Source organism: Mauremys mutica, chromosome 18, assembly GCF_020497125.1.
Source record: "Mauremys mutica isolate MM-2020 ecotype Southern chromosome 18, ASM2049712v1, whole genome shotgun sequence".
NCBI classification, from domain to species: Eukaryota; Metazoa; Chordata; order Testudines; family Geoemydidae; genus Mauremys; species Mauremys mutica.
Genome location: NC_059089.1, coordinates 25621789 through 25646389, shown reverse-complemented (window position 1 = coordinate 25646389; position 24601 = coordinate 25621789). Strand labels below are relative to the sequence as shown.

The window sequence follows — 24601 nt, the reverse complement described above, 5'->3', positions numbered from 1 at the left end:
CATTTAAAAAGCAAAATTGAAGGCTGGATTTCAGCAGGTGTATTGGAACCATTTTGTTTGTTTTAGGCCAGGGCAAATGGACTAAAATCATGTGTAATTGTTCTACGTATTCTGCGTGATTTGTGCAACAGAGTCCCCACATGGGCACCGCTAAAAGGATGGGTAAGTGTGAAACAGGAGTCAGATGGCAACTAGGTTTGAAAAGTCAGACCTTCAGTGAATGGTCACGGTGTCTTGCGAGGGCTGTAGAATGGGCATGTGAAACTCAGCTCCCTGCTTCTCTTTCCCTCGTCACACCCTTTAAAACAATCTTTTGTTTAAAAAAATGCCTGGGGAGCTGAGGAGGGAGAGGGGCAGCTTGTGTCCATTTCAGTAACTCTGTATGGTGCCTGGAAGCCATGGCGATGGGCACAGTGTCGGCAGGACCTCGTGTGTTCTGCGGAATCCACCCCTTGCCATAGAGATTTGACACTTTTAAAAGCGCCTCACTGCCATGGCTGGTGCAGGTGTAACCTGGGAAACATGAGCCCAGCGTAAGCTGACGCAGTGGAGTTGGTGGTAGCCTCCTGCTCAGAAAAGCTGCGCACTGTAGAAATCCACAGGTTAACAAACACCCCGGGGTCACTAGGAGCAGCGCCTCATCCCCATTTGAAATGACTTCTTGTGTTTAACTGCAGCCCCGCTCTGGCACCTGTACTAATTCTAATTTAATGTCTTTTAGCCACTAGAGCTTATATGTGAAAAATCTATAGGTACTTGTAATAGACCCTTGGGCGCTGGGGAGGCCTTAAGACGAGTGATGGAGTGTTTGGCGTCTGGAATTCTGCTTCCTGGTAAGGGCCCAGAATAAATTCAGATGCACCAAAGATTGATCATTCCTCTGTTTTGAAATGTTCATGTTTTCCATTCCTGCATGTTTTAAAATGCCTCTTCTCCAGAGGCTTAGCATGTGGATTGTTAGCAAGACATTGAGAAGCTCCAGGGTTAACATAAAAATATATTGTCCCTATAATAGTTGTAATGTCCCTATGTTGTGGTGCTAATGGTGTTACAACAATGTTGACAACAACAATTTAAATGGCCCTGCTCGTTTAGGGGGTAAAACCTTAGGGTTAGCTTCTTCCTAAGGCTGTTTCAGTCCCCACTGAGCTAGATGGGGGCTCTGCACTCATCAGAGAGTAGAATTTAGCTCTTGTGACTTCCACTTGACTCCCACAGTCTTTTGGTTGGTGTTTCTGACATGTTCTGAACTGTCTTTTTTCCCCCTTTGTAGGGGGCCCTGGCCTGCATGATCCCTGTGAGCGGGAGCCAACAGACGCTTTGTCCTATATGACAGTGCAGCAAAAAGAAGCCATTACACACAGTGCTCAGGTAGAAAACCTCTGCTTCCAGGAACCTAAGTGTCATTTCTGCTGAAGAACATCCGATTCACTGCATTCAGTTTACCCCTTTGCTCAGGCTGGCTTCGTTCTTATAGTAGAATCATGGCAGCTCTTCTCATGCCCTGCACTGGAAGGATTAAATAAAGGTTTTGAGAATATAGGAGTTCTATTATGAATGAAATTTTCTCCTTCAGAGGGCCAGCCCAAAGCCTGTGCTTCATGTAGGTCCCGCTTTAAGCACCTGTGGCACATAGGTCCTGTGCTGGTGCTCTGAACAGGGGTGAATTTCACACAGTGTATCCCAGAAATGGCTTTGTTTCTGTTCATTCTCTCTCTCTCTCTCTATCTCTCTCTAATTATCCCTTTCCATAGAGATTTGAGTCCTTCCTCATAGGAGAGATGTTGATCCTGTGTCTAGAGTTTTAATCAGAAGTTCAGACACCTGGGCAGAGCATTGCAGTGATGTGTGTCGTTTCTGTTCTTCCCTAGCACGCGCTCAGGCTATCAGCCTTTGGTCAGATCTATAAGGTGCTCGAAATGGATCCTCTCCCATCAAATAAATCCTTTCAAAAATATTCCTGGTCAGTTACTGACAAAGAAGGTGAGTGCAGACTGTCTCTTGGGGAAACGTCATTAAAAACACAAACAGGATGTAACCTGGGTGCTAAACTGGCTCTTTGGAATGTAGGTTGGTGACATTCTGGGTTATGTGCTGTGTGTGTCAGAAGAATGTTTCTTTTTAAAAAAATGATTATACTATGAGAGGAAAATCGATGAGCGGTCTCTAGTCACTAAATAATAGAACATACAAAAGAACGTGGAAAATATAAACACTGCAGTGTAGCATGTGGTTTTCTTCTGATGTCTGTCCTCCTTGGGCCATGGGGAGTAAAGTAATGCATGTCTCTTGTGCTAGGGGAGCAAGAGCCTTTAGACAAGCCAAAATGAGCAATATTAGGTCAGTGACCCTGCTCAGATTCACTGCAAAGAATCCCTTAGAGAAGGTGGTAAAGTAAAATAAAATTGTCCTAAAAACCTCTCTCTAAGCACAGTATTGTTACAGTGTTTACCTTGGACTATATATTAAAAAAAAAAATGAAGTAGATTTCCAGTGGTATTCCAAATACCCAAACAATACATCAGGCAATCCTGTTCTTCCTCCTAGCTCCATCTGTCTCACCCACTCTTAGACCCTGAAATGAATGTGAAGTATATTTTCTAACCAGAATTAAAATGGCACAGGTCCTTAGTACAGTGATATTCAATTAGGTTTTCTGGGAGGCCGAATAAGGCATTGCCCAAATCTTGGCGGGCCAGAGGGCTCTTTGTGTTTGCTCTCTAGTGAAAGCATGTCAGTTCTTTACCTGGCTGGCAGGGATTAGCAGCCTGTGGCACATGTGCCGAAGGTGGCACGTTAGCTGATTTTTTTGAATGGGGCACAGAGTGCTAGTCCAATTAGCGACGGTTTATTTTTCCTCTCTTTACAATCATGCCATGTACAGGTAAAGTCTGTTCATCCAAATTTCAGTTCACCAAAAATCCTGAGTCTCTGAATGAGTAGTGTTTCCCCAAGGGTGGGGAGAGGGGAGTAGCTGCTGAAGACAGGAACCTCCTTAATACTGTTTGAGTGCAGGGAGCTGGGAAAAAGGGGGCAGCGGGGGAGCTGGGAGAAACCCGGGGAGCAGGGGGTGACCCCACCCCCTAGCCTGTCCCATCCCTTCCTCTTGCTTCCAGCTGGGGACCCTGCTGCAGGGATGACCCTACTACCTGGCTCCAGCTCTGACCAAGGATGGCCCTGATACTCTGCTCTGGCTCCTGTGCTCCCTACCTGGTCCCATGCTGACCTGCCTCTCCCCTGGGCTGGCACCTGTTGGTGTGGAGGACGCTGTGCAGCTCAAGAGGGAAAGGGACCTCCTGGCAGGGGAGCCCAGGGGCTGGAGCCCCTGGGAGCCCAGGAGCCAGGTAGCGGGACTGCCCTTACAGCGGAGCCCCTAGCAGGGAGCAGGGCGGAGCAGCTGACGCCCAGCAGGCTAACCAGAAAGACCTTGTGGGCCAGATGTGGCCCACACGCTGCTAACTGAAGAACACTGCTGTGGAGGTTTAGATATCAGAGATTTTAGAACAGGCAGTTCAGATCACGGTGAGTGGAACAAGCCAAAGGACTTGCTCCCGGTCATAAAGCTGCTGAAGTCCACATTAAAGATTAATTCTAAAGCATTTTTAAAAATTATTTCCCTTTTCCACCCTCTTTGGCATTTCCCTTTCACTGGTTATGTGAGCATAGTTCCTTTAGTCGGAGCTGATTAATGCATCCTTGTAGCCCATTTGCTCAATCCAGGCCATTTTATAATTCAGAGATCATGTCTTTGGAGTTGGAGCACTGTCACAGAAATAATAGTTTCTTGTCACTAGATAATGGTGAGGCCAGTCCTAGCCATTTATTTTTAAAGTGAGAACATTGATCCGGTGACACTGTCTATTACAGGGACTTTATTTCTATTATGGCAAATGATGGAAGTAGAGAGAGTTTTTCCCCATCTGATGGATGCCGAGCTCAGGAGAATTATTGACATACTGTATTCTGATAGGCCTGTTGTGTATTTCAGCTGGAGTTAGCTTATCAATAAAAACAATGAGATTGAATGAGGAAGACAGGTTTGTTTTGGTCATGCTACTGTTTATGTCTAAAATGTTAGCAGCCCTGCAGCCTGGTGGGCTGGCACACGTGAGATATAAAATAATGTAAATGAAATAGAGTACTAAAGAGACAGTCACTTCTGTGGCGCTGAGTGTTAAGAACCAAAGCTGCCTCCATTTACAGAAAACCTTGAAGTTTGCTGAAATACAAAGTCCGTGTTTGATTTTGTTTTTCGTGGATCTCCGATTTCAGCTCCCCTAAAGAATGTTAGCTTTTAAAATAAAACTTCAACTGTTGGATTTAAGAAATCTCTTGCAGAGATTTCCAGATATTTATGATGATGATTAGAATGCATGTAACAACATCTGTAGGCCTTACTATTGGTATTTGAGCTGGTAAGAAAGTGGAGGTTTGACTATGTGATCTGATTGGCTAATGTTACCAAGTTCAATACTGTGGACCTCTGCAGGCAACAGTGGAAACTTAAGGACTCCCCGCATGACCCTCTGCTGCCAGTTACAAGCTAACGCTTTCTTCTATGTAGCAATATAAATTCTGATATACAAACCTTTACAGGTGATTGTTAATTATAAGGTTAACATCAAAGCAGAAAGTAATGGGACTAATCAGACAGGTGCTATGGGATTGTTGCCTTGTTTTCCACTATCTATTTAAATCCATATTACAAGGAGAACTACCTTTTAGGTGCAGGCTCCTCTGCTCTGAAAAGGCCATTTGAAGATGGATTAGGGGATGATAAAGATCCAAATAAAAAGATGAAGCGCAACTTGAGGAAAAGTAAGTGCAGCTTTTATCTGTTCTGGCTTCAAGGAGCCACTGTTGGTTATAGTAGGAGCTGACACCAAAACTTCTTGGTGGTGGTGTGGAATGGCATGTGAAAGAGCCGTGTGTGTGTGTTCTCAATCCCGCTGAGCTCAGAACTTCAAACTCCTCTGCTTAAAGGTGGGTTTCAATTTCTTTGCACACATTTGACTGGCTGACTGACTCACGTTACTGATCATGTTGCTCCAGCAGGTGATATTAAAACTTAGGTTGTCCAAAGAGTTCAGGTATTTTATTTGTAATGTCTGGCAGTTGTCTCTCAAACAGCCTCAGACCAAGACCTCAAAATATGTAGAACTGATTGTTCAAATCCCACATTTGGGACAGGAGATAGGAGCTGATTCCATTGACAGATCACCTGTATTGTATATGCAAACCAGGAGTTTTTTCTGGATTATTGTGAACAAGTAGCTCCTGGTGCCTAGTTTCATATGGGATCTGGCTGCAGGTAGCACTCGCAGTACCGTATGACCTATGAAATTTCATATCAAGTTGTAGCAGCCAGGAAGAACCTGACTGATTGGTACAGAGCTCTGAGCTCTAAAGGGATTGAGTAATGGTCATGAACCACTGGGGGAGTGAATGGCTGGCACTCATTCATGTTTATGTAGTGCACTTAAGTGCACAGATGGATGGTGCTTTAGAAATGCAAAATGTTTCACTTCGTTTCTTTTGTTAATCTTTTTTCCCCTTCCCACCCTCTCCCATAATAGTCTTAGACAGTAAAGCAATCGATCTCATGAATGCTCTGATGAGACTGAACCAAATCAGGCCCGGGCTTCAGTATAAGCTTCTGTCGCAGTCGGGTCCAGTTCATGCCCCAGTCTTCACAATGTCTGTAGATGTTGACGGTACGACCTATGAAGCATCAGGACCTTCTAAGAAAACGGCCAAGCTCCATGTGGCTGTGAAGGTAAGGCTGAGGCGGAGATCTGAATATGAATTAAGGTGATAATTCCAGCCCCGGAGCCTGGAAAACCCAGAACGGATATGATCAGAACTATCAATGGGAAAACCCTCCAAAGAGGGGCATTGCGGATCAAACCTGCTATCTTGAGCCTTATCAAAGTGCCTGGCACTTACCTGTTCACCATGCGATCTGGAAGAGGGGAAAAGTGAACTGAGCTGTCCAAGCCACCAGAGGTCGATGAGTGAGTGTGGCTGGGTTCCCCTTGCTAGTTACTATATGATGGCTCATCCTTCTGTTGTTCCCATTCCCCTCACTCTGCCTGTCTGTTGCTCTCCTTGGGTTGTGAGCTCCTTGGAGCAGGGAACCATCCCATCTTGAGCGTTTGGAAATCACCTAGTACATCACGGGTGCTACAGTAAATAGAGGATGGTGAATCACAATTTGTTACCAGATGGTCCATCAGTATGAAGCAGCCTGAGCCAGACCTCATTGTTCCCCTTTCCAGAGGCTCTGTGGGAGAAATCTGGAGTTGGTAGAACAGTGAGACTTGAGTTGGTGTCTAGTAAATAAAAATGGCCACCACAGTCATCCCCATGTAAATTCGTAGATAGATCAGGCTCTGCTGTACCAGACCTTCCCTGTGTGTATTGCTGAGAAGGGAGAAAAAGTTGTCTGCAAAAACAAAATGAGAATCTAAGTGCGCAGAACTGCAATTGCAAGAACAAACCCATCTGTCATTATCTGTGCTTCCTTTCATGTATTTTGAGTGAACTTCCTTTTCAGAATGTTCATCTGGCAACTTTCCATTTTCCTTTGATTTAGGAGTTTGAAAGTCCCATTGTCCCTTTTGCTTTCATGCTCAAAGCGCCCAAAAGTATTTGATAGAACGTATCATTCTGCAGGAGATGTGGCTTTGTATGTGTCCTCCCATCCCGTCCTCCTCACACCTACATTTTGCCCCAATAATTATTGTCTTTTTTAATATCATTAAGAATTCTGCCTTGAAAAGCAGGATCTTATTTCTGCCCTCCTCCCGCAGGGCCCCTCTGTGGCTCCCGGTTCCTGGCCGGAGCCTCCCACAGCCCCATTTTCCCCAAATTTACCCACCCACCCTCCCTCTTGGCTATGCTTTGGAACCACCCTCTTTCAAGCTGAGGACCAGCTGGCAGACCGGCCCTGCAGAGCCCAGCACTGCTGCTCCCGGGCAGCCCATGCGCTGCTTGCTCACACACCAAGAGATTGTAAGGCTAAATTGGGATGTTTCCATTTTTAGGGTTCACTGTTTAGATACTTAAAGCTCTAAATCTGCAGCTGCATTTGACTGGCTAGTGATGATGTTGCACCCCCAAACCGGGGGAAAGGAATGGAGCTGTTTGTGATTGCGGTACCTGCCCCCTACCAACCGTCGGGGCGGGGAAACGGGGGCTGGAGCTGCGTGCCCCTTGACTGGAGGAGAATGCCCAGTTCCATGTTCACTCTTTGGTACCTGTGGGCATGTCTGCAAACTTCGCTTTTGAGACCGAACTTTCAGGGGGGCCTCAGGTTAGCCTCTGAGTCAGTTCACACCTACATTTTGTGCCCCCTGAACACATCTGCCTAGGCAGATCAGGGAGTCAGTCACAGAACTGCCTGACCTGCCACATCATTGTGCATGGTGGGGGAGAGTGCCCCATCTCTTCTGGAGACCCCTTGGGGAAAGTGTTTGGCAGTGACAAAATCAGGTTCTGTGCGTCTCTCCTACAAAGTGGCTGGTGGTGAGCAGCATGGTGACAGCCCAGGAGGTTTGAAGTACTTCACATTCATGTCCAGATGAAATAGGCAATTACTCCCTTACATCTCCATTAGCCTGGGTCTCCTTTACTGCTTCACTGCCATGCACACCTCAGATCAGGCTCCCCTACAGCACTGAGAGGGACATGCATCTTTGGTTATGTTTGTCAGCTGATGTTCTTGGAGCAGCTGCAGATGGGAGACCTTCTGTCCTAGATTCCAGCAGTGCTGCATTCTAGCCAAGTTTTTTATCTTTAAGCTGCATGGTACCATTTGCCTAGGGTTACCGTATTTCAGGTTCCCCAAAAGTGGACACTGCAGGGGGAGGGAAGTACAGTTGGGGATGCTGGAGGGCGTACCTGTGGCGGGGGTACTCACTGGAGGTGCGGTGCAGTGTCGTTCCCTGTCACAGTAGCAGGACAAGCCATCAGTCAGTGCCCAAGGCACAAGCCTAGGATGCAGCGACAGTTATCTGTCAGCGCCTTCCTGCAGGATCCCTTCCCCAAGGCCGAGAGCGGGGCCTGGGTGGGTGGGATCCAGCAGCTGTGACTTGCAGGGAAATGGATCAGTCGGGAGTCTTTCTGAGCTGCAGCTTGTCTGCTCTGCAAAAACCCAGGACATTGCCTGTTGTTTGAAACTCCCCCCTACCCCCCCCCCCCGAACAGAGAAGAAAGAGGCTCAAAAAAGAAGTCCTGTCTGGGAAGACCCAGGCATATGGTAACCCCTGCATTTGCTGCCACCTGGGAACCTGAACCGTTGACATCTGGGCTTGATGCTACATGTGTAGCATCCCACATTACAGATGACATAGGAACCCCCAAGGCACCAGGAGATGCCTTGTCCTTGCTCTGCAGACTTGTATATGCTGAGCTGAAAGGAACTTAAGATGCAAAACAGAATGTCTTGGTCACGCTGTCCGGTAGTGTTACATAGTGGGTGTGGTCTGACCGGAATTGTGAATCGTTGTCTACTTTGCATATAGATTCTGTATTTTATAGGTTGAATTTTAATCCCATATTATACATGGGAGCCTCAGTTTGGAAAATGGTAATTATGAACTGCTGGTGCATTTGACACTGGAAACTCTCAATTATATTTTGCAGCTTAGGAAGTCTGGGGCCCTTTTTCCCATTAGTACTTGATTTTTCACTGTATTTAACTTGTTGAAAAATGAACTTCAAAGTGAGTTACCTCCTGAAGTGTGTGTGTGTGTGTGGCCTTTTTACTGCTGTATGATCAGCCTTGAATTCGCTTCCAAACCCCAAACTGGTTTTACATCTCATTTAATGTCGTTTGGTGTAGGTATTACAAGCAATGGGCTACCCAACTGGCTTTGATGCAGATATTGAGTGCATGAGCTCTGATGAAAAATCAGATACCGAAGGCAAAAACGAGACTGTCTCTTCAAACTCAAGCAATAATACTGGAAATTCTACAATTGACACCTCCTCTACCTTAGAGGTGGGTATTCACTGGAAAGCACACAGAGACAGAGAGCTTTCCATGAGAACAATGGCCTGGTGTAGTTAAGGCACTGGATTGGGAATCAAGAGATCTGGTTTCAAGTCCCATCTCTGCCACAGACTGCCAGTGAGACGGTGGGCAAATCCCTTCCATCTCTCTGTGCCTCTGTTCCTGAGCTGTAAAGTGAGGATCATTCTTTCTCTCTCTCTCGTGTCATATTTAGACTGTAAGCTCTTCAGGGTAAGACAGTCTTCCTGTGCACCTAGCACGCTGAGACCTCAATCTCGGCACACTTGTAAGACAAATAAGTAACAAGTGTAATGTTTTTCTATTTTAGAACATAATTCATTGTTTAGAGCTGTCTTTATATTAAAAGTACCTATAGATTGATAGAAGTACAGAAAAGTAGCACAATGAATAGGGATGTATTTAAATAATGTGAAAGGTATTATCATACCTTTACATGTGTATTTATGAATGGACTAGAAAAATGCTACAGTCTACAGTTACGCTAGCTTAATTTTGAGACTTGGAGTTTAATTAAGGAACACTAAAGAGCAAATTCTGCTTCTGTTTTCCCACTGAATTTGTGGAAAATGTTGTATTCCCTGAAGGACCAAATGCCTTAACTTGACCAGTCTATGCTGAATGTTTCCAAGAGTCCAGTTGCAAGGGGTCTGCAGTATGTTATTAATTAAATATTTTCTTAAACCATTTCCAATATTTACATAGTTGTTATGAGCTAACAAACCAAGCAATTCGGAGTTCTCTCTGAGGGTGTGTCTGTACTGCAATTAAACACCTGCGGGCACAGAGTCTGAGTCCGGGGTCAGTTGACTCAGGCTTGTGGGGCTGCAGCACAGATATTTGGGCTCAGGCAGGAGCCCAGGCTCTGAGACCCGATGAGCCCGGGCCCAAGTGTCTACACTGCAGTTTTATAGCCCCACAAACTGAGTCCACTGTCCCTGGCCAGCCGCAGCCATGCGACGGGTCTAGACATAGTCTCTATCCTCTTCACCCTCCCCATCTCCATTTGTACCACCATTCATCATCATCATCCCCAGGAATTCTAGACAAGTGTTTGTGTTAAGCATGGAAGCGAGAGCTTTAATTTGAATTTTCATTGCTGTGGCTGATATCTTTGTGATGCACTCAGGAGGTTGTGCAGATAAATAGATCTAGATTCTTGCCTTATTTTTAGATATAATGCTCCTTTCAGATGTAAGTACTTTTTTGTTATAAATATAAATTTAAGTAATCTGCCTGCTCTATTGATACTTTTCAGTACATTGAAATGTGGATTTCTTCATAACTTAACCCATTTAGATAATGTGACTTCAAACTTAGAGCCAGACAATGTATAATCACTAAGGCTGAGATTTTTGTCACAGACCCGACGTGTGCAATAAACAATAAATCGTAGAAGCCCGAGCCCTGTGGTGTGGGGCTGGAGCCAGATCTCCCAGCCGGGGCTCCTATTGGGAGGCCCCACCTTCCCGCCGGTGCTGCAGTCATGGAGGACATGTAAAATCACGGAATCCCGGACTTCTGTGACCAACTTATAACCTTAATAATCATTGTGACCCGAGGTGCCTAGTGTAACCCTCACTGGAAATGCCACGGTCAGGGCAGGCTCTGAAAAGGAGAGCGGATACTCCCAAGTCTGTTGGGTAACACTGAAGTTATACTCTCCAACCAGTCACAAACTGTGCTTCTGATCCCCACCCTGGTTACCAAGAAGCCCCCCATAGCCCCACCCAAAAAAAGCACACAGCCCTCTTATTGCATTCCATTCCACTTTCAGACTCCCAATCGGCACCTAGGTGCAGTAAGGTGAGAAGTTATTTTAAAAATTCTGCTCACTCTACAAAATGTTCTGACCCCCAAGGGGCCAGCCACATTGCTAGGTCAGTATTAGGTTGGATCTTACCCAGAATCCCACGCTGCCAGCCAATCCTTTAGCATCTAAAATTAAAGGTTTATTATAAAGAAATAAGAAAGGACAAGAAGAGTTGTTAAATGGTAAAGCAATTACATAAATACAAAGACTTCAGAGTCCATATATCAGGTTCTTAGGAGTGTTGGTGAGTTTGCTGGCTTGAAAGTCCCTCTGGAACATCCACAGCTTGGATGGGTCATTCAGTCTTTTGTTCAGAGCTTCAGTTTGTAGAAAAGTTACTCCAGACGTAAGAAGCAGGAATGAAGACAAAATGGAGAAGATGCAGCTGCCTTCTATAGTCTTTTGCCATGCAGCCTGTATTTCTTTTGTTTCAAACACAAGCCACCCAGCACATGGCCTGCAGTGCCTTAGGGTTCCGTCTATAGGCATGCCTTGCTGAGTCATAAGATGTAGCCCCTGACCCTTTCAATGAGTTCAGTGTACAGCTGATGCCCCTGGATGAGCCATCAAGCATGCTGGGCAGTGCTGATGCCAATCTGTCTAGGGGTGTCACCCAGATGCACCGCACAATTTTGGAAATACAGATATACCCTACGTATCTATAACTTACAATACAAAGGTGATACAAACATATAAACAAGATTACCGTATCTAGTGAATTAAAACTTTTCCAGTGATACCTTATGTGGTATACCTAGTAAGATTCATTGCACTTTTATAATATTGGTACCAACAATATTATAAAGTAGCTCCCATATTCCATACAGCATCACAATCATATTAGCCTTTTTAACCCAGTTTTAAAAAGAACTAGAATTATTTAGATAATTTTTAACTAAAGGCAAATCGTAACTGTTTTTCATGTAAAAAGTCAGAAATGTTTACAAGGGCCAAGGTTTTCAAAAGTGACTCAGGATTTTGGGTGCCTAAATTGAGATGCCTTAAAGGGACCTTATTTTCAGAGGGCAGGTGCCCTCGAGTTATTTCTTGGCCTGGCTCTCCTAATTTTCTGTGTTCTTCTTTGGTGTCTCCAGCACAGCAGACTATAATGAAGTCTTGCTATACTGGTGTACTGGCTCTTTGTCTCTGCATTGCTAACCCAGGAGAACAGCTATATCTACTGTCATGTCTGACCTACACTCTGTGGCTTCCCCACTCAGAGATTGGAGTGCCATGGGGATGGTTAGATGAGGCAATAGAGATGTGCAGGGCTGGGAAAGCCAGTCCCCTTCTGTTTAGTAGCAGAAAGCTGCTTTCAAGAAACTTGACACCTTGATGGTCTGTCCTTCAGCCAGCTGCATGATGCTCCATGCTGTGCTGTGAAGGTCATCACGACTCGTCATGGAGACACCCACTGCCTGGCTAGCTGCCTGCTGTGCCGGAAATGAGCGGGTGGCAATATTTTATTTTATTTTTTAAATGGTTCATCCCTCAGCTTTCCTTGGGGGCAGGGGCTTCCTATCTGCTGTTCTGGTGCAGCAGGTTGTACTGAAGCTTTGACAATGCTGTGTCTCTGTTGCCGGTCCGTCCCTAGAGAGCCTGCTAAGGCGGATGTATCAGGAAGAACTGGCTGTTGCAGAGAAACACAAGGAAGATGATTAATACTGGCGTTTTCCAGGTGGGCAGCCAGACTGTCCAGGTTGGGCAGCTGTTATAGGCAGACATGCTGTAGATGTGTGTCTGCCATTCACAGCTGTTACGGTTATAATGTATCTTGTCTCTGTAGGTAAGAACTCAGGGCCCTATCCTCACAGCAAGTGGCAAAAACCCAGTGATGGAGCTAAATGAAAAAAGAAGAGGTCTTAAGTATGAGCTCATCTCTGAGACAGGTGGGAGCCATGATAAGCGCTTTGTAATGGAGGTGAGTGCAGCAGTGCTCGGAAATCTGCAGGTGGTTTTGCTAACAGTGCTTCAGTCCTCTTGGTAGTTTTCTGTTGCCATTTAATGTTATTCCAGAGCCTTACCGTTCATTCTCTTCCACAAGAGGGACGGTAACCTTTTCAGGTTCCTGTATCTCCCAGTGCCAAGGAGATTGTGAAGATGGCAGGGGAATGTCCTCCTTGCCTTGGATAATTCAGCGAGGAGGAGGATTTGGTTATGAAAGTCCCTAAACACGTCACATCCCTGACATGACGTGGGGAGAGGGCAGCTGAGTAACCAAAACCACTATCCAGTGTGTGTCGTGGACAGGTCCTGGCAACCCTGTATGAGTGCCCTGATTTGATCCTCTTGTTGCCTGTCTAGCAGGAGTTAGGAATGATGCAGCAGAGGGAGCCGATTCAGTCTCTGGCTCATTTTACTCTGCAGCAGCAGGTTCTTGGGCTGACACAGAATCAGCATTGATGGGCTCTAAAGAGAGTAGAAGGCAGCTCTCTTTAGCCAAAGGGTAGCCATAATGCAGGTTCTTGAAGATGATGGGGGTGCAAAGCTGATTGATTAGGGCTGTAGGTGCCCCTAAAATGTTGTGGGGTTTGGGGATCATTTAAAAGTATAGTTTTTGGGTGAGATATAAAGCTAAGATCCTGCCTACCAAAGACTTCATGGCAACCTTCCCAGTTAATTCCTGCCAAATTGCATCCCAAGTATATGTATTTGACCTCTTTAAGTTCCCCCTTCAGTTTCAAGTTGATATGGGATTCCTAACTTCTGTCCTGTTAATCAACTTAAGAATCATAGAATATCAGGGTTGGAAGGGACCTCAGGAGGTCATCTAGTCCAACCCCCTGCTCAAAGCAGGACCAATCCCCAGACAGATTTTTGCCCCAGATCCCTAAATGGCCCCCTGAAGGATTGAACTCACAACCCTGGGTTTAGCAGGCCAATGCTCAAACCACCGAGCTATCCCTCCCCACCATTTCTGTAGGGTTCAAGTGATCACTGTCTATCACAGGGAGCTACTGGGTTTAATTCTTGATTGTGGAGTGCTTTGAACTCACTGGAGGAAATACAAGTTAGTTTCACCCATAACTGGACTTAGTTGTTGAAGTTTTTTATAAATGGCTCATGATTCCAGCTGGGATCTGTTTTTAAATATGAGTTGTCGTTCCCACCAGGAAAAGTACTGGCTCTAAATTAACCTCTTGGCTTCAGGTAGAAGTAGATGGGCAGAAGTTCAGAGGCGCAGGTCCAAATAAGAAGGTGGCAAAAGCGAGCGCTGCTTTAGCAGCACTTGAGAAACTGTTTTCTGGGCCTAATGCAGCCAACAATAAGAAAAAGAAGATTCTCCCTCAGGTAAGAATCCCCAGTTGCCTTTTGTAGTTAGTGCCATTCTCTGTCAGCACTGCCGTGGGGTAGCATTGGATGATGGCGGCTGCAGAGGGAGGGACCACATGACTTCAGTCTGTTGTTTTCCAGCAGGTCTGTCCTTTGTTTTTATTACTCTGTTGTTGTTAGTAATTTGTTAATCGCACCGAGAGGCCTGAGCTGAGGGCTGTACAAAAACACAGAACAGTCTATGCCCCAAAGTGCTTACTGTCTTACAGAGAGAGGGGAAGTGACTTTGCCCAAGGTCATACAGCCGGTCAGTGCCGGAGTCAGTTATAGAACCCAGGTCTCCTGAGTTCAACTCCAGTGCAATACCCACTAGACTGCACTGCCTCTCTGATAGTAACAGAGGTAGACTTAAAGAATACCTTGTTTATAGTCTGGTGATAGACACAACATCAAGCTTCGAGATGAAGTTGAATTTTGAGCCTAAACTGTTTGAAGGGTATCCCTTTTCAAATGCAACATTTCATTGGATGAGGAGGATTTGTTTAATAAAAACTTCACTTCAGACTTCTTTTTACATTACAGTCTAATAATCCAAATCATTAAAATGGTTCCTGAGAGCCACACTGATCTCTCCATTCTATACGATTAACACTGAAAACAACTGAAGCTGATTATCCGTGTAGTTCTTCCAGAAAGTCACATGCAGAAAAAGTCCTGACACTTACAGCTTTGATCTGCGTTGTGCAGATTAACTAGAATTAGGATTTCTTTTCCAGTCTTTGCAAAAATGAATTTTGTTCCATCCTGCTACAGCATAAAATATATTCAGAGAAATTACAAGCCAGTTGTATTTGTTAAGTTCTGTACCTAACAATTATGTTTATAGCAATTCTCCCTGGCGCCCTGAGACCTCCAGTTCCTGCATCATGGAAGTTCTTCAGCTTCCATTATTATTTTAAAATCCAATTCCTGAAGAATGTTGTTCCAGACAAAGATGGCAGTTAAGATCCGAGAATGATCTGAGATCCAGGCACTCTGATTTTTAGTCATATTCTGCTCTCCTTTCTTTGCAATAAGCCATGTCAATAGGACTCTTCTACAGCTGCATGAGGTTGCCGGTTAGCTTGCAGCTGCTGACTATGCTTGGGAAACGATGCAGTTTGATGCACACATGCAGACCTCTCCCTTTATTTAAAAAGAAAGAAAAATCAGAGTTTCTAAAGGAGGTTTGGCCAGCGCAGTCTATGGTTAGACCAACAGAGCTGTCTACACAACAGTAGCTATTGTGCGCTTTGAGAAGAAAAAATTAAGAAATGGCATTTACTGAGTAGGATAAGCAGACAGAACCAGAAGGTAATTAAGGACTAAGATTATAACAAAATGAAAAGAGAGAAGGCAAGGGATTTATTCAGACATGTAAGAGGGAAATAGATCTTACGGTGGGCCAGAAAATAAAAATGAACTACAAAGGATTTATTCTTAACACTAGAGACACTCAGCATTTAAAACGGATAGGATCCTAATAGCCAGGCATGAAAATGGCCTATTACTTCAAGTACATAAAAGGTTGTTACAAGGTGGATGGAGAAAAATTATTCTCCTTAACCTCTGAGGATATGACAAGAAGCACTGGGCTTCAATTGCAGCATGGGCGGTTTAGGTTGGACATTAGGAACAATGCTCAGTCAGGGTAGTAAAGCAATTAATTCCAGTGTTTAGGGAGGTTGTGGAATCTCCATCACTGGAGATTTGTAAGAGCAGGTTAGACAAACACCTGGCAGGGATGAGGGCAGGGTACTGGAGCAGATGACCTCTCGAGGTCACTTCCAGGTCCTGTGATTCTATGGAAATCTGTCTCCATGTGAGGACATAGGAGAAGATCTATCAGATTGAATGGATACTGCACATACTAGCCCAAAGGAAGGGTAACTGTATTTCAGGTTTAATTCCTGCCTAACAAAGCAGCCAAGATTCCTAAAAAATAGGAGTCAAAAGCAGTGGCCAAACTTTGAAATGTGCTAGTCATCTGACAGCTGCCAACCCAACCTACAGGAGCTGAGTGGCCAATACTTCTGAAAATCTGGCAACCCAGTTTAATGATGCCTAAGGGCTCATCCACACACGGTTAGCGGCAAGCTGAGGTGGGAATCTGCCCTGGCCACAGACTAACTCTCTCACATTGTTAGCCTAGTCCTTTTTGAAATGGGACCAAATCAGCCTGTATTAGCTGTTTGTTGTGCATCAGCAGGGTCCACGCAGACACTTAGTGCATGGCAAGCTGGTGCGGGGTAGATTCACAGCCCAGCTTGCCATGAATTAAACGTGGTGTAGACAAGCCCTAAGTGTGACTTTAGGAGCATAAAGATAGGTTTGTATTTTTGAAAATTCTTGTTCAGGCTTTCTTGCTTCATTTGGGGTAGAATCCTGGTCCTCAAGTCTGGGATTTCACCCTTGATATGGTACAGGGAAATATTACAATAAAAATGCCAATGCTTTTGGTTCCCTGCCCCAGCTCTTAGCTCAGCACTCCATGGGGCAGGGCAAAGCTGGGCTGCACAGCAGTTTAAACAGCCAGCAAGCCAGAGAAGAGAGGTGGGGAGAAATAGGGTCAATATCCTCCCCCTCTCGCCCGGGCACTTCACTCTCTCAAAAAGTGTCAAGGATTGATGATGATGTAACAAATCCAGCTTTGCAGCAGTGACCCCACGTCCCTGCAGCTCCCCACAGGCAAGCGAGATGGAGATCAGTAGCAGGGTGTAGTAGCACATTGGTGCCCTATCAGTGATCAGAGTCACATCGCACACATGACAGAAAGATAGCTCATAGCTCAGTGTGGTGTTTGAATGAAACAAAGATGCCTGTTGGCACAGCTGCCAATGCTCCATTCGTTCTGTCCAGGGAAGGGGATTCTATAAATTGAGAACTTGTGAGCTCACATATAGGTCTGTGCCACAGTCCCCAATTCTGCACAGCTATGTTTCAGAATGGAATGAGTGAGTGTGTATTGCCTTTAACAAGCCTAGCGGGTTGAATATAGCATTAGATGGAATTCATAGATCATCTAGCTGGTTTAACATGGATTGCCTAGTGTATCATGTTCTGAATCATACCCTTTTTTTATTCTGCACAGACTAAAGGAGTTGTAAATACAGCTGTGTCTGCAGCAGTCCAGGCTGCTCGAGGCAGAGGACGAGGTGCTTTAGCACGAGGGGCATTTGTTGGGGCAGCCGCTGCTACTGGATACATAGCACCAGGTACGTCATGGCGCTAATAGCTATGGATCTGTCCATCCCAACTGTCCATGGATGAACTATGGCTGCTGACGTTCACCTTTCTATGGGTCAGACTCAGCTATGCTGGTGACCTGTTTAGTTTTATAGCATTTGAGAAGAGCCATGGGGAAAACGCATGGGGGTTTAAATAAAGGGGAAAAGTCAGAGAGTCCGTAGAGCTGGAAACATATCTCGCTTGTGGTTTATTGTGCATGGAAGATGAGCAAATAGCTATCCAGCTCCCGCTCTTTCCCTGGGGCTTTGTAATTCTGACACCTGCCTTTCTCATAACTCTCTCACCATGGCATGATTCCCACAACTCTGTGCCCAGCTGTGAAGTCTCCTGGAAGATGCCTGTTAGTATGATGCTTGGCTTTACCAAGAGTTTCTCATTCTAGGCAGTGCTACAGGAGTATCCTTAATAAGGGCAGAGGGGTATTGTTTGTGCATGCAAAATTAAAATACTGTCCTGGGCATGTTGCTTCCTGCGAGAAGTGCTTTGCCACCTGATGAGTCTCCTCTAGGAGCAGTGTGATTCACAGCAAGAGAGACCCTTCTTCAGTCCTCTTGGGGACAGGCTGTTGGGGTGGAACTTGCTGCTGTGCTGGAATGCGTTCCACAGTAGTGAACTGTGGGGATTATGCTGGCAGATTTGGAAGTCATTGTGCTCTCGGGAGCACCCCACACCGTCTGGGGCTGTGAGCAGAGGTGCCTATTAACAGCTGTCATGTTGGGAGAAATGAAGGAAGGAAATTCACGTTCATATTCTGGCTGACGTTGCTCTGTAATGTTGGCCGCATTGCTTTGAGCAGCAAAACTGCAAGTCCAAATTAAAAGGCTTTTTGGTTCCCATTTATACTTGGGGCCCCTTCATGTAGAATTCACATTCCTGGTCAGGCTGTTTTAGTGCTGATTCCCATTGGCAGGTTAGCAGCCACAATAAACAAAACTGTAGCTCCAGAGACAGGGAAGTGCATAGCAACTTCTGGGTTTCCTCTATATTTTGCTTCATCTAAAATAGTGTATCTCACCTGGTGGGTCACAACACCCAGGGAGTGGGTGGTCATGAGGGGTTGAAAATTGTACTATCTAAAGCAAAGAAAATCTTGCTCCTCCATTCCCTGCATACTATTATCCTTCAAGGTCAGGTATTCTCTGTGAACTCCTCCAGCTACACAAACAAATTACATAGGCTTATCATTATTGTCTATTCATTTTATATGGTGTGGAATCAGGAAAATTTGTTTGAATAAGGGGTTTTCAATCTGAAGATGTTGAACCACACTGGTGTAGAAGATCATGTGAAGGAGTTGAGGGTGGGAGGAGAATCTCTGTATATTTTATTTTATTCTTTGGTCTCTCTGCCTCCAAAGTTCCATGGCCAATGCTCACTTAGCTGCCAAAGAGTAAAACCCTGATCATTAGTGCTCAAGGTTTTTTAGGATATAGCATAAACTCTAATTACATCCTTCATCAGTTCCCAAATGTTAATAGCGCAGCCCTGTAGTTGGATATATTTACCTCCTGGCGCAGTCAGCAATGTGGTACCCACATTGTTCCTGTATATTGATGTAATCATAAATATTAAAAACCAGTAATTCATTTTTAATGGACTTGAACATTGTTTCTGAAACTGCTTTTCTGCCTGAGGAGTTATTTCTTAGACATTGTAACCTGCTAGAGGCACAGTCCTTGCCAGCATGGAATTCTTCCAGAAATAGGTTTAATTTCCCAGCCATCATACTTGTTAAGCATTTATTTCTCTTGGCCTACGTACCTTTTTCCTCTTCAGCCTCCCACACCCCAACCTAACCCCCCCCTCAAAAAAAGCTTTCCCAGGCATGAATGGTACTAAGTCTTCATGAAACAGCAAGCAGGAATAACCAAGGACAATGCTGTCACCATTCCGTTTCATTCAGCAACTGAATGTATCCTCTAACTTTGCACGCCTCCCATCCCCAGGATGCTTTGGTTTCCTTTTTTTAAGCTGCCATCAGTGCTAAGTCCCATCCCGCCATTCAGGTGCCTTCTGTGGAATATGCCTGGACTCTGTGGAAACCAAAGGGCAGTGTTCTTAGTCACCAAAAATATCGGCTTTGGGCCTTTACCCCAGGCCTCCAAGTCTCCCTTTTCCTAAGTGGGGGATTGAGGACAATGACTATTTTGTGCATTAAGTCATATCAGTATTTTATGAAGAGAGTCCGTAAACTGGGCCTTGCCAACTCTTGCAGGGTGACAGTATTGGCTGGAAAGTTTCAACCGAGAGAGAATATTAAGGAAAATAGAAAGAAAGGTGGAGCTTCACTCTTCTGTGCTGAAGCTTCCAAAAAAGGCGTAAGATGGCTTGTTTATTTTTGCAGCCAGAATCTGGAACGATTACAGCCAAATGCTGCTTAAGTATTTTAACTTAAATGGGAGTGGATTTTCTGTTTTGTGTCTGGCCCCTGTGTTAGTAAGTTTGTGACCTTTGATACGATTCTTCATATGCTGGGGGGAATAAAGCCAAACGCTTGTTCTGTTTGTATTGTAGGCTATGGGGCACCTTATGGGTACAGCCCAGCTGCGCCAGCCTACGGTATGTATGACCTGTTAATTAACTGAACTAGAAATGGTATTGAAACTATCATGGCAGTCCAAAAATAGAGATTGCCCTAGAGTTTGCAAGTGATCCAAGAAAATCAGAGCTCACTTTAAATATGACGAGGACATTTAAATTGATGCCATAACCTTGTGGTTCTTGTTTTGGTTGGAGTAGCTTTTTGCCTATGCTTTGCCTGATTGTGGAAGGACTGCTTGTTCTAACTGCCTGTTCCCTTTCATAGTGAAATTGAATATTTTTCAGTAGTTCTCCTACTTTTTACAGCCAATGTTGTGCTCCATTCAAAGAATACCTAAGGGCCAAATCTAACATCCTTGAATATTACTCTAATGCCTCTTGGCTAAACATTGGTAAAATGATGGTCCGTAAGTTAGACTTGTGGGCATTTCCTTTTACTGCAGTCAGCTGTTTGAAATGCCCACTGCCACCAACATCTCATAACCACTCCAGACACATTTGATGTAGTTGCAGGATAAATACTGCTGTTTGGGTCAAGCTAACTGAGTTTTTGTAGGTTACTTAGAGATCAGGCTGCTAAGGCACCATAACTTGCCACTGCCTCTTCCTGCTAAGAAGCCCAGTGAAATCTAGGATGGCAGTGCAATATATTTCATATGGACTAAAATAAACTTAGGGCCTCTCTCATAGCTCTAGAGTACTTTCTCCTGCTTCCCCCTCCCCCCCACCCCGTCTGCTTTTTTTAAATACTAGACTAATAAAGCCTGTTGATCTCTAACTGGCCTTTTGGTTACTTTGAATGAGGTTTATGTGGCAATGGGGGCAAAACAGTTTGGAGTCAGTGATATGTTCCGAGACACCAGAGTAAAACAAGGCGCTGTCTCTCAGAACCAGTTCTGATCTTGTGTGTGTACAGAACCTGTCTTCTGTAACTGGGTAAGATTCTGTAGCTCTCAAATGGCAAAACCACATGAGTAAGCTCCAGCAGCCTTTTTGTAATTTTTCAAAGGGGAAACCTAATCCTCACTATACCAACCATTCCTGTGCTGGGTTATTTTCCTAATGTTTCCGGATCAAATCGGAATAAAATTGGTGGCTAACAGTAACTCCACCTGATAACACTACAAGTGTAGAAACCTTATCTGACCAGGGAAATATTACGGAACTGGGTCACTTGATTTCTACACCTTGCAAAAGAACCTGTTCCATTCTAAATGATGCACACTATAACTACAGTGATAGCCTCTTATGCCGTACCCTGATGATGAAAATGCTGCGGCTCTAGTATTGGTGGTGGCTAGGAGCACCTGCCATGAAGGACCAGCTGCTACCATTCTATGCTTGCTTCTGTGGAGCAGGGCAAGGGAGTTGGCCAATGAGGTGCCTTTACTCGGATAAGGAATTTTCTCTGATTTAAAGCAGCTTTTCTTATCTCAGTAGAAAGATATGAATTGGCCATCTGTTTTCACATTGTAGTAGGTGATACTGGCATTTCCTATAAAGCATATTCTCTCTTCTTGATTATCTTTCATGCACTATTATTGATAACAAAGGGAACCTCTACCCACTCACCCAGCAGGAAATCACATATTTAGTTTGGGACCTGTTTCATTAGTGGCTTATTTTAAACAATCCCTTTTGTAGCCCTCATCCTTGTATGAAACATTAAGAAGTGGGTATTGAATATGACCCTGAGATGGTCTAAGATGGCTGGTACTTGACTATCCGTATCTCTTACTGGCAGATAGGTTATATATAAGAATATGGGGTGAAGTCCTGGCCCCACTGAAGTAAGTGGTAAAACTCTCATTGACCTCAGTGGGGCTGGGAGTTTTACCTACAATCCTTCTTTCTCTTGGTTTGTTTTTTCCTTCCCCTCCATCTTCTCATGACATCTGTGTTGGAGCCTGAATTGTAATCGCTTAGATATTTATGTGTGGCATATCGCTGACTTCAAAGTCTTGTGAAATCTGCTGCCCCCATTTTTCGCATAAAGAGTTTTTCTGTTTTAATGTCTTATTGTGATGCAAAGTACTGAAATAATGCTTTTCTGGCTGTAAGGTAAATATGTCTCTTTGCCTTTGTAAGCTGTTGCATGTTGGGAAGTTTCACTTTGATCATCTGGTGCTCTGGAATACCTGCTGTTGCTGCTTTGTGATTTCTAAATGGATACGTAGGTTAAATATTAGAATTTAAATAGGAACCATTAAAAAAAAAAGTATTTAAGTATGCAGAAGTTTGTGAGGCCACAAGAACGCTATAATAATCCTGAGATTAGGCAGAAATTAATCTTTCCAGATTTGCCACTTCAGTACACTATGAATAAATGCAGAAAGTCTAAATGGATATGGAACTTGACTGAGTTATCAGTGCCTGGTTTTGACAGATCCAAAGGGAGGTTTGTCAAAACTGTCCTGTGCCCTTTTTTTAAGGACTTCTGTGTATGCACAGCAGCATTTCCTGTCTAAAATCTTTGCAGTTGTAGTTGGCCTGTTAAATTACTTCAGGACACTGAACAAAATAGATTATCCCCACTATCTTCATGAGACCGTAAATTAACTTTCCAAATCCAGTCTGGTTCAGTGTAACATGGTACTGACTACTTCTGGGACATATTGCTAATGCTAAATTAATAAACATCAGAATGATAATAAAATCTAATATGTTATATTAAAACTCCTGTTTAAAGTATTACAAAATGTTCTGCTTATGGGATTCAATGCCCTCAAAGCTCATTGACTGACTCATCTGGAAAGGGTTAATGAGAACACTACTGTAAGCTTTTACTTGACTTTATTGGATCATTGAACTTATTTGGAGTCCTCTCCGTTTCTTCTCTCTGTAGGTATACCCAAGAGAATGGTTCTGTTACCAGTTATGAAATTCCCAACATATCCTGTTCCCCACTACTCATTCTTTTAGCAAATGGCAGAAGCTAATTCCTATTGATTGAACAACACAGTACAGTACAGAATGTTAGAAGAGAAAAAAGCCTTTTTATCCTGTTTTCTTTGAACACATACTTGAGCAAAGTCATTTGTAAAGAAACATCTTTTCCTACTTTTTGATTTTAACAAAATGCAAATTTAGTTCTCTAAAACTTGAAGAAAAAAAATGTTCTGTGAAATGTTACCTCATTTTCAATAACTTATACCAGCCTTCTGTTATAGGGAAGAACTAGAAGCTTAAACCTTACGTTTTAAATGAAGTATCCGATTATGTAAAATTAAATTTGTGAAGGATGTATAGAATATAAAACACTGATCACAAATAAACGGTTTTGTTGTAACACAGAGTACTGCCTGTTTCCTAATGCAGTCGCACAGAATCTCAGTTAATGGCCTGTATGTGTTGTAGGGCTACTTAATTCAGAGTGTAGTTATTTAAAAAAACCAAACCAGTAATACAATAGAAACTTTTCAGTTAAATTTTAACTTTGAAAATATGAAGGTGAACAAAGCTAGTAAGATATGGGTTTAAGTATTGTCTTAGCTTATTATTTTTGATATATCTAAGCATCAGTACCTTGAAAGGATTCCCTTAGCATCTTTAAAACCAAGGAAATTAGCATATCATAAGGCTCAGTAACGTAGACCCTGTCTTCGTTTTCCGAGAAGCCTCTTCATTTGTATGCAAAATGCTGAAAAAGAAAACAAAGGGCATTATTAACACTAGCTGGTCTCTTTGTATTCAGTTATATTTTGTGAAACCTGTGTTAAACAAGGGAAATTTCCATGCAAAGACTTCTGTTACGCAATTGGAGGAATACATAGTTAAGTCTGTATTGCCCAGAGAAAGGACAATCATAACGTTATGATTAAGTTTTTTAGTGTTCCAAAGATGTTTTTACAATGCCCCTCACTTCCCCCCAAAAAGAATAAATTGCACTTGTTCTTGTGGCCTTCTTCTCTCTGTAAGATTGTCTGTCCACCCTTGATTTTCCATGGAGCATTTTTAGTTATTTTAGTTGTTAGTGTCTAATTAAAAAAAGGGTTCTCCTTTTCCCCTTACAATTCTAAGAATCTAAAGCAGCAACAAGGTCCCCATGAAAACTTGCTATTTAATGGTCCCAGTTCTTGTTGAGTGCTGCTGTGAAAAGTGACACATTTCAGCCATAGGCCAGTATTCATTTTTTGATACGAGTTGGTGCCCAAAGTAAGGCAACATCTATAATATAAGGAGTGCATGTACCCCTCTGAAAGTATAGAGCAGAGGACATGCTCCGTACTGTCGCCAGAATATTTCCAGGCTTGTGCATAAAGCTGTTGTGCTTTGGACTCTAATATGAAGGAATAAAGTACTTTTTATTAAGGTATCACCCCCACAAAATAAGCAGCACTGTTGGTTGCACTTCCCCATTCAGAGCTCACCAGTTCCTTTTCAGTAGGTTTGTTATATTTTGTGCTGTCTTGAAGATGCCTTTATACACTCTGCTCTCCTTCAGACTCTGTTCTTGGGGGAGGATGGTGTTTTGTTTTTTAAACGATGTGGTAAGAATGGGGCTTACCTCAATGTACGTTTCTCATAGCAGGGAGAGTAATCATAGAACAGCATGATAAGGGGGTGAAGTGTATAACAAGCTGCTTTCCTTGGAATTAACTACAGCAGCGGTTCTTAAATCAAGCATTTGTGCTTAGGAATGTGCTTAAATC

At 43.8% G+C, this 24601-nt stretch overlaps 1 protein-coding gene across 1 annotated transcript in view; it reads left to right on the top strand.

Annotated features, from left to right (window-relative positions):
* The window catches only part of LOC123352434 (spermatid perinuclear RNA binding protein), an 86037-nt gene extending 62799 nt beyond the window's left edge, over positions 1–23238 (top strand). The window contains exons 7-18 of the mRNA XM_044992541.1: positions 67–162; positions 722–833; positions 1274–1371; positions 1872–1983; positions 4726–4818; positions 5577–5776; positions 8846–9004; positions 12634–12768; positions 13998–14138; positions 17251–17374; positions 19923–19967; positions 22795–23238. Of these exons, the coding sequence (XP_044848476.1) occupies positions 67–162; positions 722–833; positions 1274–1371; positions 1872–1983; positions 4726–4818; positions 5577–5776; positions 8846–9004; positions 12634–12768; positions 13998–14138; positions 17251–17374; positions 19923–19967; positions 22795–22871 (1392 nt within the window). The 3' untranslated portion in view covers positions 22872–23238. The remainder of the gene's footprint in view (positions 1–66; positions 163–721; positions 834–1273; positions 1372–1871; positions 1984–4725; positions 4819–5576; positions 5777–8845; positions 9005–12633; positions 12769–13997; positions 14139–17250; positions 17375–19922; positions 19968–22794) is intronic.
* Positions 23239–24601: the final 1363 nt, after the last annotated feature.